The 15,356-nt window shown below is 41.7% G+C and overlaps 1 protein-coding gene across 1 annotated transcript in view; it reads right to left on the minus strand.

Annotated features, from left to right (window-relative positions):
• Positions 1-5,919: 5,919 nt before the first annotated feature.
• Positions 5,920-15,356, minus strand: part of LOC136433718 (dihydrolipoyllysine-residue succinyltransferase component of 2-oxoglutarate dehydrogenase complex, mitochondrial-like) — a 51,334-nt gene continuing 41,897 nt past the window's right edge. Inside the window, exon 15 of the mRNA XM_066426170.1 lies at positions 5,920-6,835. Coding sequence (XP_066282267.1) covers positions 6,701-6,835 — 135 coding nt within the window. The 3' untranslated portion in view covers positions 5,920-6,700. The remainder of the gene's footprint in view (positions 6,836-15,356) is intronic.

Genomic DNA, 15,356 nt, shown 5'->3' on the forward strand with positions numbered 1-15,356 from the left:
GACGTGGAGAGCATGCATGCCACAAAAGCAGAATATCTTACCATGCACACGTTATCATTTCAAAAGGAACGTCATATTTCACTCCGCATGCCTTGCGCAGTAAAGAATCGTGAATACTTTTCAAGGTAATTTTTTTCCGTCTTGCAACACTTCACTTCGACTGCTAGTCAACGAATGGCATACGGGTGAATTATGTTGATGATGATGATTATGGGCGTCAAATGTCCATCTGAGTCATCTTGACTGAACATTTACGACACAATAGGGTCTGCGGATTACTGATATGTAAATCGATCCTTGTTAAGCTGCGTAGGTTCACTTAAACCGACAGTTTCAATCTATCTCAACATATCTGTACACCAACGACTACATGAAGCGGAAAGCGACTGAGGAGATACAGGGGCCTACTTTCAGCCCCAGGCACACGACAACATCTGGCCTATCTATTTAGACCAGGAGACATCCGTCTGCCCTTACAGGTAAGAGTTCATAGCAGAAGCTGTCGGCGCCACACGGCTAGTGGTCATCCTGATGAACCTCACACGATTCAGCACCACGGACATGACCTCCTTAAGAAAACCCTTCGTCCAGGCCAACGTCGCCGCATGCATTAGCAGGCATTCGAAATGGCACGCACGCGGCATGTCGAGCCTGAAAGATGCCTGGTGCGAATATCTATCTACTCTATTTTATAATCATCTGTGCACGGCTGCACGCTCTGACCTATATGCAGCTGGGCAACGAAGTTGCCTACTGAATCCAGGTAAGAAGAAGGCATGCAGTTCTTCGGCCTTCTCATGGTCCAGGTGCCCAGTGTACCCAGCTATGGCCTGGGCCGTCTCAACAAGTCATACTCTCACATTTCTTCTAATGGAACTTCAATTTGCCCCTAAACTAATAAAGCCAGTGTCTGCACCACAGGAACATCTTTCAACCCTGTTCCGTTTTCAGATGTCCCTAGTGACAAATGTTCATCTTCCTGTATGTCTGCCTTATCGCCGATTACTCCTTATAACTACGTAATGAATCAGTATCTATCTTACTACTTGTCTCCGTTTCCTGATTATGACCCGGTTCATCTGCATTGTTTTAATTTGTGTCAATATTCCTCTTCTCTGCATCGCATGCCGTTTTACACTTAATTCAATCCTTTTCGTGTTAAGTATCTGTTAAATACGTTACAGTATTGCAGTAAATTAACTCATTTGCATCGTGCATATTTTCTGTTTCACTCAAGTGTATATGATGGCGATGATGATGATGCATGTTCCTGCAATCCGGATATTGAACGTCTTTTAAAGCTGTATGTGGTTCAAATGTTTTTTCTGCCACAAACCATTCTCAAACTCATTTTGGGTTTTATATTAAAAAAAAGCACACATTCCTACGGCACTGTGTCAAGTCTGACATACATTTCCTAAGGTAAATGATAACGCACATTTTCTACCTAAACGCATTTGCCAACTTATTCTGTTTTGCCCACATATTCCCGCCTGAAGGCGTTTGCCAAATGATTTTGGTGTCTGTAATAAAAGTCAAAGTAGGCGCCATTGTCCTCAAATTACCTTTGACGTTCTGTCAATAACGGGCTTTTAGAGGAAATGCGTGATTCAATTTTTATCACGGTCACATTTCAAATGACCGTGCCACCAAACGACCTCGGCTGGAAACACTGCAGTATATTTTATTACGGCATGCGGTAGGTACTTTCACTGATGTGCCTTTAACTGCGGACAGGGACGGTCGTCTGGCGCTGAGTTGACGGACAGATCGTATTTCAGGGAATGTAGACGCGATGAAAGGACGCTGAAATCGCCTGTGGTAGAGGGAGGGGGGGAGGTGACCTACACACATACATCAAGCCCTGCTCGCGTAATCTTGCTTTCCGGTCAAGTGTAGCCCGGGTCACCACACCGGGAAAACCACCCACGCTAGCGGGGCTCGTAATCACGCACCAATTTCGGTATGAATGAACCGGAATTAAAGCAATTCTCCACGTTCCACCGGACAAGAGACTGCGCCTTATCAATACTCGTGCCCGAGATCGGCGGGGAGACGCCGCCCCCATATCAACTGATAAGGCTGAGGCCGGGCCTCACGAACAGCATGATACTTACCGGGAAATTACATCTACCTTCTTCTTCATCCAGCGCGGCGAAATTGTGAGATTCAGACTAAGTAGTTTAGTGCAGACGTTCATGCGTTCTAAGATGTGAGCATTCTGCCATTCAAGACTGTGATAACTGGTCATTAGACTGGAAATATACAAGGAATTGGAAAGCGTATTATGATACATGCGTACATACCGTTTGCTTCAGTGCAGTTGACACGAATTTGTATGCTTTCAACAATCTATCAAAAGGTGTACAGAAATGTCTTCCGTAAATCTAAGGCTGAAGAAAAGAGGAAGGATGGTGGAGCATGGGATCAGGTTCTGGAATAGAAGGATTAAACAACAACAACAACAAGCGGGAGTTGTTACAAGTCATTGATCAGCTAAACGTAGCTCTGAGTCTCTGTGAACAGGAAAATGAAAAATCTCTGGCGCTCTTTGCCACACAGTTTCTTTTTGCATATCGTGCTTAGATCAAAATATCACAGAAGCGCTACGAAATCCCGCAAACCACGTACATCGTTCTTAATTTCCTTGAGGGAAATAAAAATTTCATACGTTGTTTTCAGAGCTTTCATCACGTCAGCATAGTTTCTATTGCCTGACATAAATCTCAATTTGAGTGCGCCACTTGGACGCCCCACAGAATATTGCCTACTCCTACTCCGTCTTTTTATTACATAGCAATGCGCAGTCTGTGGGATTTCTGTTCAAACAAATATAACGTGTCACCCAGGAATGAAATTCAGACGTGCCGAAACTACACCTGCATTTTGAAATAAGCGGTATCATCAAAGTTCGATAACGTGTAGATATCTAATCTCTAAGCAGATATTTGGAGGCCAAATCGTGACGTTTTACAAGCTGCCAGTTTCTATTACACATTGCCTCTGCCTCCCTTTGAAGCTGGGAAAACGGTTGGATTTCGCAACCTGTTTTTAATTGGTGTATAACAAAACGCAAGAGAAGACTAGACAATAAAAACAAGAGCTTATTTAACTTTTTTTTTCATTTGGAGGGTGCGTAGCTTTTCAACGTTACCAAGACTCAGAAAAAGGAAGCAATTGCTTGGAAATTATGGATACACGAATTGCAGTAGAGATTCCAACATTTTCGTAAGAATTATGCTTGATGTGGCCATGGGTTTCCCTGGTCTGCATATTTACCTTCGCCGAGGTTATGCATACGGTAGCGTTTGTATGTATGTATGTAAGTATGTATGTATGTTTGTTTGTAACGACCAGCATAACTCGAGAAGGCTTGGATGGATTGTCTTGATATTTGGTAGGTGGGTAGGTCTTGATGAGACGTGGAAATGATTAGATTTTTGTTTCTCAGTTTCATCTTCTCCCGCGGCGAATCAACTTGCACCAGGCGAGGCTAAGACTTTCGTTAGAGAGAATAAGCGCGCACTTGCAGACGGTACTGGTATCGACAACTTTTAATCATTCCGGGCAGACTCTCGCCTTAGCTTAACGTCGTGAATTCCTAAAATCACACCAGAGTGGCGGAGAATCGCCGGAGAAACATAATTGGGCCCAGCGGAGAACTGCCGCGGTCTAATTGAGTGATTAGGTGGTGCCTGAAAGTTTCTCAGTACCAGACGAAAGTCTCCGCGGCCCGTCCACGCAGTCGTTACAAAGCCGGCAGCTTCTCAGCAGAGGCGGGATATCGTAACTATCTCCTGCACCCGAGGAGGCTTCAAGACAACTTTTCCCGCGCAGCCGATTCCTCTTCTTGATCCCTGCACTATCCTTTCAAGGTGAAGATCTCCCTCTTTGCCCTCTCAAGTCGGCCTATCCATCAACTTTTGACTGCAAATCTTTGCGGGGGAACCGGGGACGGCTCCACAAAGACCGCGATTCTTCTAAGAGAATGGCAAAGACAATTATCGAGGTCAGGGCCAACATGACAAACTCATTTGGCCGACGGGCAATTTCGTGCGGCGGGGGAACGTTTCATCGCTGCTAACATCACAGGAAAATGTTTTAAAGAAGAGATCGATGTACCGCCGGGACCGCTTCTGTTGAAGTGTATAACCAGATCGCCGAGGCTTCGATAGGACTAGCAGACGTTGTAATGAGCCTAGAAGTCCAGATGCTTCCAAGGCACTTCCCGCGATCCTGGTCGTGGGATGGAGACCGTTAACATTACTGGAAATCAATGCCGGTGTTTGTGAGTACTTTGTTAGGGACTGCTGATGTTCAAAACACAATTATCTTATACCACCAGTGCGCCACCACGGTGAAGTCTCCGGGAGAACTTTTGTGAAGAACTTCACTTGAAAAGACCACACGTAGTTCTCGTTAAATGGCAGGATTCCCGTAGGTTTGTTTAACATAGAATTGTAAAAATAATTCAGCAGGTCCGCCCGATTGTGACATAAAGCCCGTCTCCTGCACTGTATCAACATAAACCGTAGGATAGCCACGAGCAATTAAGGTTGCGAAAATGTATAATATGCAACGCAGTTGTCTGGACTGCGTCCAAGGCTTTCTAACACAAGATTATCTGCTTCTGAGAAAAGGCACAGGCGAGCCAACCACTGGATGGAGAAGTAATCAAAATGCCAACATAAAAGCAAAATAGGCATTTTAATGGCTGGCCAAAATTGCTCAAGCTTAGACTCGCGGAAAAAAGGACATCATAAGTTGGTGAGAAGTAATCTCCTAGCGGATGTAAGGATCCTGCACATTCCCGGTGTTTTACGCCTACTTTTGCAGCCTTCAGTACTCGTGGTATTCAACGCCTCAACTCTTCCTACTCTCTTCTGCAGAGATTGGTTTAATCACCATCCATGGAAACTACTGTCAGCTGATGTAGGATGCGTTAGAAAATACAATGCACCAGAGAAGGATAATAAATGGTTCAAAACCAGACGTAAAACCCTGAGAGTGAGGTGGATCCTTACATCTGCTTGGGGACTAGTGAGGCGTTCAGTTACCGGCAAGTTGCAGGGAGCCATAAACCAACAAATTGGGCCCCCCACGGTGGCATTACAGCCAGGCAGGCCGGGTCTTTACAGCTGCAGTTGGATGTAATAGGGACCGGTTGCTGCCGGAGCGAGCTAAGATAGATGGCTATTTTTCCACAGCCTTCGAAATGAAACAGTTATTGCCAAACTCAATTAGGTAACATCAGAATTGATTTCAGTAAATGCTGAAAAGATATGCTGAACGGGGCAAGTCGCTGCGCAGTAGGTAATGTTTCCCTTCTTGTTAAACTTTACTGAGGAATTCGGAGACAACCGCCGTCAAGTGAAGGAATCTGTTCTTTTAAATGTAAAAAAAAACAACTATTGACCAAATAGTAAATTGGCTGACGAATCACCATAGCATAAGTTTCCACAAAATTCCAGGGATCTAAAAGTTCTGAAATATTTTGCACCGTTAAGAATATCCAGCAGAACTTTACTTTGTAATGTATGTAATGATGACCATGCATGTCATCAGGTTGTGGTGCACTGGAATAGACCGATCCTGACTGTCAATCAAAATTAGCAGTTCAACCAATGAGAGAATGGTAATCAGCAGTACAGCCAATGAGAGAGCGGCTGCATGTCCATCAAATTCTTGAATTTTCATGTTTTTATTTTGCATTTTTACATTTCGACGGAGGTGGGTGGGTATGGGAACGGTCTATTCTGAATCGCACTTTCATTTAACCACAAAAACTGAACAGCACGCATGGCAACATTCTTTCATTGGTGTTATTTTCCTGTATAACTGTAACTGTACTTCACACATGCTAAGTAAGTATTAGGACAGTAAGAACCATCAGAGCATGTAGACAACAGGAGCTGCCTCTGGAAACATCAATAAATACTTCATTTATTTATTCACTTCTACCATGAATACATCACTCTGATCAGAGATACGGTTACATGCAAGACTGAGCCGAGGTCAGCGGGGGTGCAGGCAAACAACCAAGGCTGACAACTTAAAAAGGTCAATCAATGAAGCTTCACTTCTTCTTTACAGGTTGGGCAATCAAGCTGGCATCAGCCCAGCCCAAGTCCTCCCCTGCCATGCCAGGTATTGGGCACAATCTGTATGGCCCCATTAATTCTAAAAATCCTCGGCTTGGCAGGCTTGTGGTGATTACATTACAGGAGATGCCTAGCAGAGCTTTCAAAGTCAAAATCATCTGGTAGGAGGAAACTTGTGAAGTTAAGTTCGGTCAAATTAATTTGAAGGCTCAACTTAGATAACTGAAACAGGCAAAGCATCAATTAGATATATATATATATAATATATATATTAACAGCAGTGACAGAAAAAGTTGTAACTAATAAACACTGCAAAATACTACTTGATGGAGTGAATGTTTTGAGTCTGGTTTTAGAACTGAGTAAGGCTAATCAATCGCTCTGTCTCATCCAAACCTACTTTAGCAATAACATATTCCTATTCTAGGTAAAAACAACAGCCTACTTCTGAGGGCCAGAAATGAATTGGTGGTAGATTCAGTCTTTAAGGTACATTTTTTGACATAGCAAAACAAGTTCTGAAAAAGATTCATCACAGTTAACAGTCAGTCGAGTTAGTTTGAGTGATGAGTGGTGCTGCTAGGAGGGGCTGCAAGGTGTCAAAGGTCGAGCACAAGCACTCTGGGGTCCTCCACAGCCGACTTGATCTTCCTGAGGAAGGTGACCGCCTCTCGACCGTCGATCAGCCGGTGGTCGTACGTCAGCGCAAGGTACATCATGGGGCGGATCTCAACCTGGGAGGGAACAAGCACACATGTCACTCAGTTATTCAAATGAACCCACTGTATTCTGTGATTAACAAACACACATGTCACTCAATCATTCCAATGAACCCACTGTATTCTGTGATCTTAACCTGGGACGGAACAAGCACACACATATATATATATCACTGAGTTATTCAAATGAACCCACTATATTCGGAAATGAACAGGCACACATATCACTCAATTATTCAAATGAACCCACTGAATCAAAAATACAATATCTCAATGTAATAAACAGGGCTATCTCCAGCTTCAGATTTCTTCCGTCCCACTCATTGTTTGAGAGCCCATTTTATTCATTTTCGTTGCTTACTCTGTCAATTGAACCTTACAAAATTACCTATTACATCAGTTTCATGTTATGAAGTTAAGCTTTTTGGATGGATGGCGTGAAATTTTTGTCCGTCCCAACACGCAAATTTCCGTCCTACTACTCCTAGAGACAGCCCTGGTGATAAACCAACAGTCTAACAGAGTTTTGCTGTGTAGACACCATGTTATGAGGTACGCAATATGTGCCTTAATATAGAAATGAAATAAAGGAACGCTCATTTATGAGGTAGACATCTAGGTTAGTCTACATGATTTACAATGCGTTACAAGTGATTCATGTTGCAGCACAAGATATCATTATTAAAAAAAAAGCAGCCCAAAGTACAGAACAATGCTAAAAGCCGAGGTTTTTACATGCCGTGTTTGAAATTTGCTTTGTTGGGACATTCCTTCCCTTACATGTAAGAGCCCGGTACAAAGACAGTGGTTTATGAACCATCTGTCACTTGCAGCCCAACATCCCTGCATGAAAGGCTCAGCTACAGCAAATGATCAAGGATGAGCTGAGATAATTTTATGATGAGGGCTGGCAGGTGGCAGATAAACCAGCACAAAGGAGAATATTAGCACACCAGCCCGCTGATGTACAGCCATTTAACTGCAGCGGTTCAGGGGCTTTTGGAGTACTGTATATGCAGACGGCTTTATCCTTGACTTCAAAAGATGGGTTATCACACATTCAAATGGTCGACAATGCATCACAGAGGAATTTCAGGGGAACAGCAGGTTGCAATGGACCATAGCCCAACCCACCTCAGTCAAAATATAGAAAAGCAAAATTAAATGCTATTATTCAATGGCAATGTAGTCGTCTCTCATCTGTCTGACCGATATAATTGGTTGAACTTGACAGTCAGGATTGGTCCATTGTTTACTCCGCTTTGTGATGAAGGTTTGTCTTCATTAACCATCCTTTGAGACTGCATGTATTTTCTCATTTTCAGAACATCTCCGAAATCACATCCAGTTGCTTGAGTAACTGTTATTTGGCGTATCGTATTACCTGGATGTCGACTTACTGCATGCATTTGTTGTGAAAGGAAAGTGTCAGAAGTGTGACACTAAGAAATGAAAACAGCTGTCATTTGAATAGTGTTATCTAAAATGAAGATAAAATGAAAAAATAATTGGGAAGATTGTCAGCCACCATTTTTCCAGTCCGATCACATTGCACATTTCTTTCCTCTGTGAAATTGCCTACTACACTAAAAGTTCACCTTCACAAGTATCATATACCCAAGACTTCACAGCAAACTATCTGGCCACAGCCTGAAATGGTGCATGCAGCTGGGACGTATACCTCAAACTAAGAAAGGATTGGGACTGTGACTTATGGAAGCACAGCCATCTCCTTTATCTACCTTTGTGTAACACAAACTCTCACTCTGATAGGGTCACATTTCCAAACTGGGGCCCTGCTGGGCTGTTTGTAGGAACAAAACATAAAAGTGTATTCCAGTATCAAGAAATATGCCCAAATCATGCTCAAGATCATTATTTTTACGTTTTTACATGTTTTGTTCTGTTTACCATGATCATACTTTTTGTTCCCACAAGCTGCCCGACTGGGTGCTGGTTCGGAAATGCATTTCCAAGGGTGCTTGGAGCCCGTACCCTGTATAAAGGGACTGACCAGTGGAAGGGCTACTTGAAGCATGACTTAATGAGGCTTGCCATCCCCTGTGTAGAGTGACCCCTTGGCCATGTATGACATATAAATACTTGTTACAGGGCCACCAGTTATCTACTTCAAACAGCCATTGAGAATTCCTCACTCGGGGGCTTTCCAGTCCCACAGTGTGACCTGGCTGGATCGGCTGTGCAGACAGGGAGACTGTAGATGTGTTTCCCACAGAAATAAATCAGACCCAGGTCAGCAAAATCTATACTACATAACTGGCACGATCTGGGCTGGTGAGCAAGATTGATCTACGGAGAAAAATCAGTTGTGACAATATGGGCTATCCATCCATCTATGCACGTTCTGTAGCCAAATGAAATAATATACAAAGAGTCAGGTATTATTGGAAACAAAGGGGTCCAAGCAACATGGGAAGATACTTTGACAGGAAACATGGCCTGGCCAATTCTTCTAAAGCTGGTGCTAAAACAGGCAAATATAAATCCTAAATGAGGAACTATGTGTGCTTTTTAACAAAAAAACAGCTGCTGATTAGAAGTAAAACAGTACATAGTTCAGTACACCTACATCCAACACTAGGTAACTAAGCTGTAAGTATGAGAGAATGGTCAAATTACTTCAAATTAGCTTATCTTTATACGACTCCTGCACTTAAATGTGTGTTAAAACATGACCCTGTGATGGTACATTCTGCGTCACATGGAAACCTGGACACCAGGATTCACAAAGGTCCCGGGGCTTAAATGATCTTACTGCGTCACTTTCGATTTCATATTCTTATCAATTTACGGCAGTCGTGTATAATGAAAAGTAAATGCATTTGTGGCTACATCTTTGAAATCATACATTACATTACATTCAAGTTTTAAGTGACTTGTGCAAAAGCAGTGAATTTGAAAACATACCATAACAAGCACGTTGATGAAGGTTGGACATCCAGGTAATAAGATACGTGCCATAACAAATCCCTTATCTATTAGAAATGTATGTTCAGCATGAATTGTGAAGCTGCAAATAATTGTGACAGTCAGGCAGAATAAAGTTCTAAACAGGAACTATATGGCTCCAAATGTTTTATTGAGCAATAGATATCAGCTGAGGAATGAGTACTCTATCAATTAATGTATGTTCAGTTTAAATTGTGAAGCAGCAAATAATTGTTTTTACACTGCCCAAAAATTGTATCAAGTACCCCCATGATAAAGATGCTTGACACAAGGCAGAGAAAGACATGGTATAACGTTGGGTAACATAAATTCGGGATTTTTCCGATAATGGTTGACTGAAATCAATCTAGCAGAACAATAAACCATCCTTTTTTTCTATTATTCTGTCAGTATCATGTACTATATTTGCACTAATCATACATATGGTAGATTTTGTCTCTAGTCGTGCTGACACCATAATATTTCAACTTGAAACTACCGTCCGCCGCACGCACAATGACGGTGCTGTCGGACAGGGGGGCACATTAATTCGGGAGAGAAGATTCGTCTTGAATATCTTACCGCTAATTACATTTTATACAGCAGCTATTCGTTCCATCCTTGGCTTGAGGAGAGTGCTACGGATATAGACGTGTCCAAGTAAAAAAAATACACGAAAAAACGGCCGTACCGCACGCATCAGGCCTCTGGGAACAACCCGTGTGTTGAGTCGGTAGAACGTCACTCAAAGTTCACCCCCACCGTCATGGAAATTGGTACATTATTCATCGGGTTAAGCTGGATGCCGTAGAAATGGTAATACTACTATGTCCATGTGTTTCTGCTTGTACTAAGAGCAAACTTTGAGGAAAATATCGCCATCAGTCCACTATCACACACAACATTTAGACAAAAAAGTGTTCCTCGCAAACGTTTGTCGTCTGCCGAATAGCAGGATTCTGGGTAACGAATATGGCGGCGGGAAACTTCACCGTAGTGCCGTAGCCATTGGTTGTAGCAACAAAGAGGCGTTTTGATGATTAATCACACTTAGAGTCCAGTTGTAGGTTAGCAAAAGAGATTCTACTAAGTTGTATTGTAAATAATTGTGTTGAGCAGGAAGCGGATGTGACATTTGTCTTATAAACCAGCGAACAACTATGTCGTATAATTCTCCCAGGAAGCCCTCAGACTGTTCCAATAAGGGACGGAGAGTTTTTGACGTAGCCAACTTGTAATGCATGCTTATCGAAGCTTTTCAGACAGTGTTCTGAATACGTTAGTCTGTCAAGTTTGCATTTCTAGCGGTATTACTGATGTTGCATCTAGCACATATCCCTAAATACCCCGTTTTCGAAAAATCCCGAATTTAAGTACCCCGCGAATTTATGTTACCCAACGTTACTTCAATGATGCATTAGAATATTGAGTGTAATCTACTTTCGATTGGATGATGCAACAGGTGAAAGGAAGGAGATCATTTCTCATCTGAAGACACAGACTAATTAGCTACATGTAGCTTCACATTAACCCATCTTCATGTAAAATGCTCAAAGGCACCCCACTTGCCATGTCACTAGCATTGCCTTTATACAGTATCTTATATACTGGATTTGTATCTACATTTTGGATTCTAAATTTTCTAATGAATCTGTATCTATTTTAACATTTTAAGTACGATAAATAGAGAGTTTTCTGATGTTGGGCAGAAAAGGGAACTTTTGTGAAAACCACTCAGACAAACATTAATTGGACTACCCATTTAAAGGCAATTGAAGAAGTCAAGATCTGCATTAACTACGATGGACTAACATTTCCAACAAAACTACATCATGCCAACAGCCATATCTTGCGACAACAGCCAGGATTACTTCTCGCTGCAGCTGCAGACTTCCTCAAAGGTAGTATGAGGGAAGGGCAATATTACTGCCAGCTAGAATCGGTGATGAATACCATGATGGCGATGCGTTTTGTTGATAAGGAATGCAGCTCCTGCCAACTTTGATAGCCGTCAGTCCCTCCCACATTATCACCTATCATAGGAAGCAAGTCGGGGAAATTGTTGCTGACTAAATGCGGCCATTTTTGCAATATCTGCAGGCGGGCCCCCGGGTGCCAGCCCGGCTTTATCTCCTTCTTATCTTCCCCATCTTCAATAACTGCATTCTACTGCAATAAGCTTAGCTCTATTGATTTTCTCCTCCTGCAGGCTGTTCCTGCACATTCTGCACTCTCTATATTCCAAGCAATGGAATAGCATTGATTCTCTTTGTCAGCTTCGTGGAAGACGTTCCTTCTTTTGTCTTCAACCATTTTGTGAATTCTCATTACAAGTGTGCGAGTACAGTGTAATATCTACATTGTTGGCACAGACCTTGACGGCAAGTCTGCAACTACAAGATATCTTGGTGTTGGCTGCACTCTTTTTTGTCAGCATTGTGGAAGACCTTTCATCTTTTGTTTTCCACCATTTTGTGAATCCTCATTACAAGTGTGCTTGTACAATGTAATTGTATATTGTTGTCACAGCCCTTCATAAATATGCTGGCATAACAATTGATGGCAAGTCTCAAACTACAAGATATCTTGATGTTGGCTGTACTACTCTTTGTCAGCATTGTTCAAGACATTCCTTCTTTTGTCTTCCACTATCTTGTACATCCTCATTAGAAGTATGCGTGTACATGTATCTAGATTGCAGTGTTGGCACAGACCTTCAGAGATACGCTGACATAACAAATGACGACAACTACAAGATATCTCGATGTTAGTTGAACTTCTTAAGAGCTGCCGGTGCTTTTCTCAGAAGTATTACACGCTTCTCTTGAGTTACTGCTTGCCTGGGGGGAAAGGAAGCAGGTGCAAACTTGTACTTAAGTGGAGCTCATTCTTTTCTTCAGAGGTTTCAGTTGCAACTCTGCTGCCATTGGACGTAAGACAACAATTACAGTCCGGCGCTACTGCAGTCTGGCACTTACAGTGTAATTACAAGCTTATTGGTTCCTAATGCACACAATGTCACTAAAGTGCATTTACTAACTGGCAGATGCTAATATCCAATATTGACGTCTATACATATAGAGTATCATAACAAGTGTACGGGGAATGGGACGATACTGATAAGAAACAATGAGTTGCAATGCGTCATTCACAAGCGATGATGGTAGAATCTGTTCATCTAGAGATGACGGGAGCACTCTATTATTAAGTTCATCCCATAACTCACTGAAATTTAAGATAAAAAAGGTATTCACAGATTAGCTAAAAGCAGTTGACAATGTGGATTTCCAACAAAGACGAAGGCAAATATTGCTTATTCCAGTCTTTGCATCTACATGTAGTAGACCCAGTCCTTCTACATTTCTTTGTAGATCAGGTTTCCAGTGGGCCTGATTCCACTTCAGTCAATGTCAATCACAACTATGTGCAAGTGCTCCCTGTTTTTGAATACAACTTCAACGACTAATGATTCAAACAAATTTTTATAGCCATTAAAAGATGCATTATGAAGTCTCATTAATCCAGAATAGCAACCAGCTGCATCCATGTCTTGCAGACACTAAGTGCTTCTTAGATAAAAGTGCTTATTTTCTATGGTAACCCTTTGCCCCAACTACGTCTGCTTCCCATTTCATAATGAACACTCTCCGATTTATATACATTACACATGCATGCCACAGAAGGCACCAAATATTCTCAATCCAAAACATTCATGTCAGCTTGTTTTGTTACGTACACAATGCAAGCTGAGGGTTTGGTAATCATGAAGATTAGACACAAATTTAATGGGCCATTGATTGTAGAAAAATTTTATAGGCAGCCTTTTTATCTTAATTTCAGTTCCATGCTCAGACACTTGTTCTGCTATGATCATGGAAGAGTCATAGTTCAGTGTGCCTGGCATATTTGTTACACAGAGTGGTTACAGTAAGCTTCTATATTGGATTACTGCAAAATTTATGGTGCGAAAGAGAGCAAGAAGTGACGGATAATCCTGACATTTATTTTGTAGCCAAGTTGAGCTGAATCTACTGCCGACATTTACTTCCAGGCCAGGTAGTCACCCTAAGATTGGATTCATAAGATCCAAATCAAAGGCTAGATCAGCCAGTCAATCCTACCAAACAAGGACAGCTCAAAGTGCATCTCACTGCACTGGCTGGAAAAAGCTGTAATCTTTTAATGGGGCTGTTGCAGACATACAATGAATCTTAGAATCTCTTTGGATAACACTGTTTAAGACAAAGCTACAGCAACAACATTCATGCATTAGTATGGCTTGTGGTGTAGTTAAGTGTAACTGCTACACAGTTGCAGTCTAAATCCTGCTATATAACAGCCTTAATATCTAACATTGTTCCAGGAACACCTTAAAACATTCTGTTTAACGACCTTAAAGGGAACTCAAGGTAAATGAGTGACGCTAGTAAAGTTTATGTGGAGCAAGTTATGTTGATTTTTGCCTGCACTTATGCAGCAACAAATGCAGAGAACAAATTTTGATCCCTGATTATTGACTTTGTTCCTTTAAATCCCCTCCCCACTAGAGGCTGTGACTGCTGAGCGACCCCTGAGTGACAAAGATTTTGACAGATTGTCCTACGAATTTCATAATGACAACATGTCAAAAAAGTTTTGCATGTTTTGTTGTCTTTTAAATCACACTTTTACATGGAATCTTTGAAAAGTGCCACCTAGGCGACATGTATTCCTGGTTAAATAAAAACAAACAAACAGAGGATCTTATAAAAAGAACAGTTCATGTTTAACGAAAGATCTGCAATGCAAGCACAACGCCCTGTCATTTACCCTTCAGTTTAGGATGGAAAATTACACTGCTGCCTCTCATTTCATGCCAGTGTTTCCCTCTATCTGCCACTCCTAGTTTTGCAATAAGATCAACTGCAAAATCTAAGGCTTGTCAGCTACATGTATGCTACGTGACCTAAGGTACTAGCAATCATTGTGCAAGCCACAAGAACATCCCGAATGGTGATTATAAAACATGCATGTCATGATTTTGTACTTGTATAGCATCAACCTGATGTGCTTGGTTTTGCTAATTGTTAGAATTAGACACACATTTTATGGGCTTTGGAGGCAGGTTCTCTGTCAATGCATAGTGATGTGTTCTAATTTCAGGACAAGACCTCAGCAACCAGTAATGATAATTGTAATTCAAAAATTCTTACCAAACTTATTGTAAATACCTAACCAGTCTGTCAGTCAATCTGATGACGGTATAAATCTATGATGAATGAATGAACGGTTCATTAAAATTGAAAGAACATTGCAGCCCCAGGCTGAATTGCGTCTTTTCTCACAGACATCAAAAACTTTTAAAACTGTACAATTACATGATCACATCATAAGTGAAGCATTGTCAACTACTGGCCTATTGGACGTATTGTAAAATAAAGGCTTTCTTTTTTCATTCAAAATGCAATTAATAGTCTATAATATGCCGTCATTTAGTACTTTGACAAGGTAGGGTACCGGCGAGTCCCTGTACCGATTGGTTCTATATTTCATAATTCTAAGTTTGTGAGAGTTCCTTGTTTCCTTGCCGTGACACTGACCCATCCTC

Source organism: Branchiostoma lanceolatum, chromosome 4 (genome assembly GCF_035083965.1).
Source record: "Branchiostoma lanceolatum isolate klBraLanc5 chromosome 4, klBraLanc5.hap2, whole genome shotgun sequence".
Taxonomy (NCBI): Eukaryota; Metazoa; Chordata; class Leptocardii; order Amphioxiformes; family Branchiostomatidae; genus Branchiostoma; species Branchiostoma lanceolatum.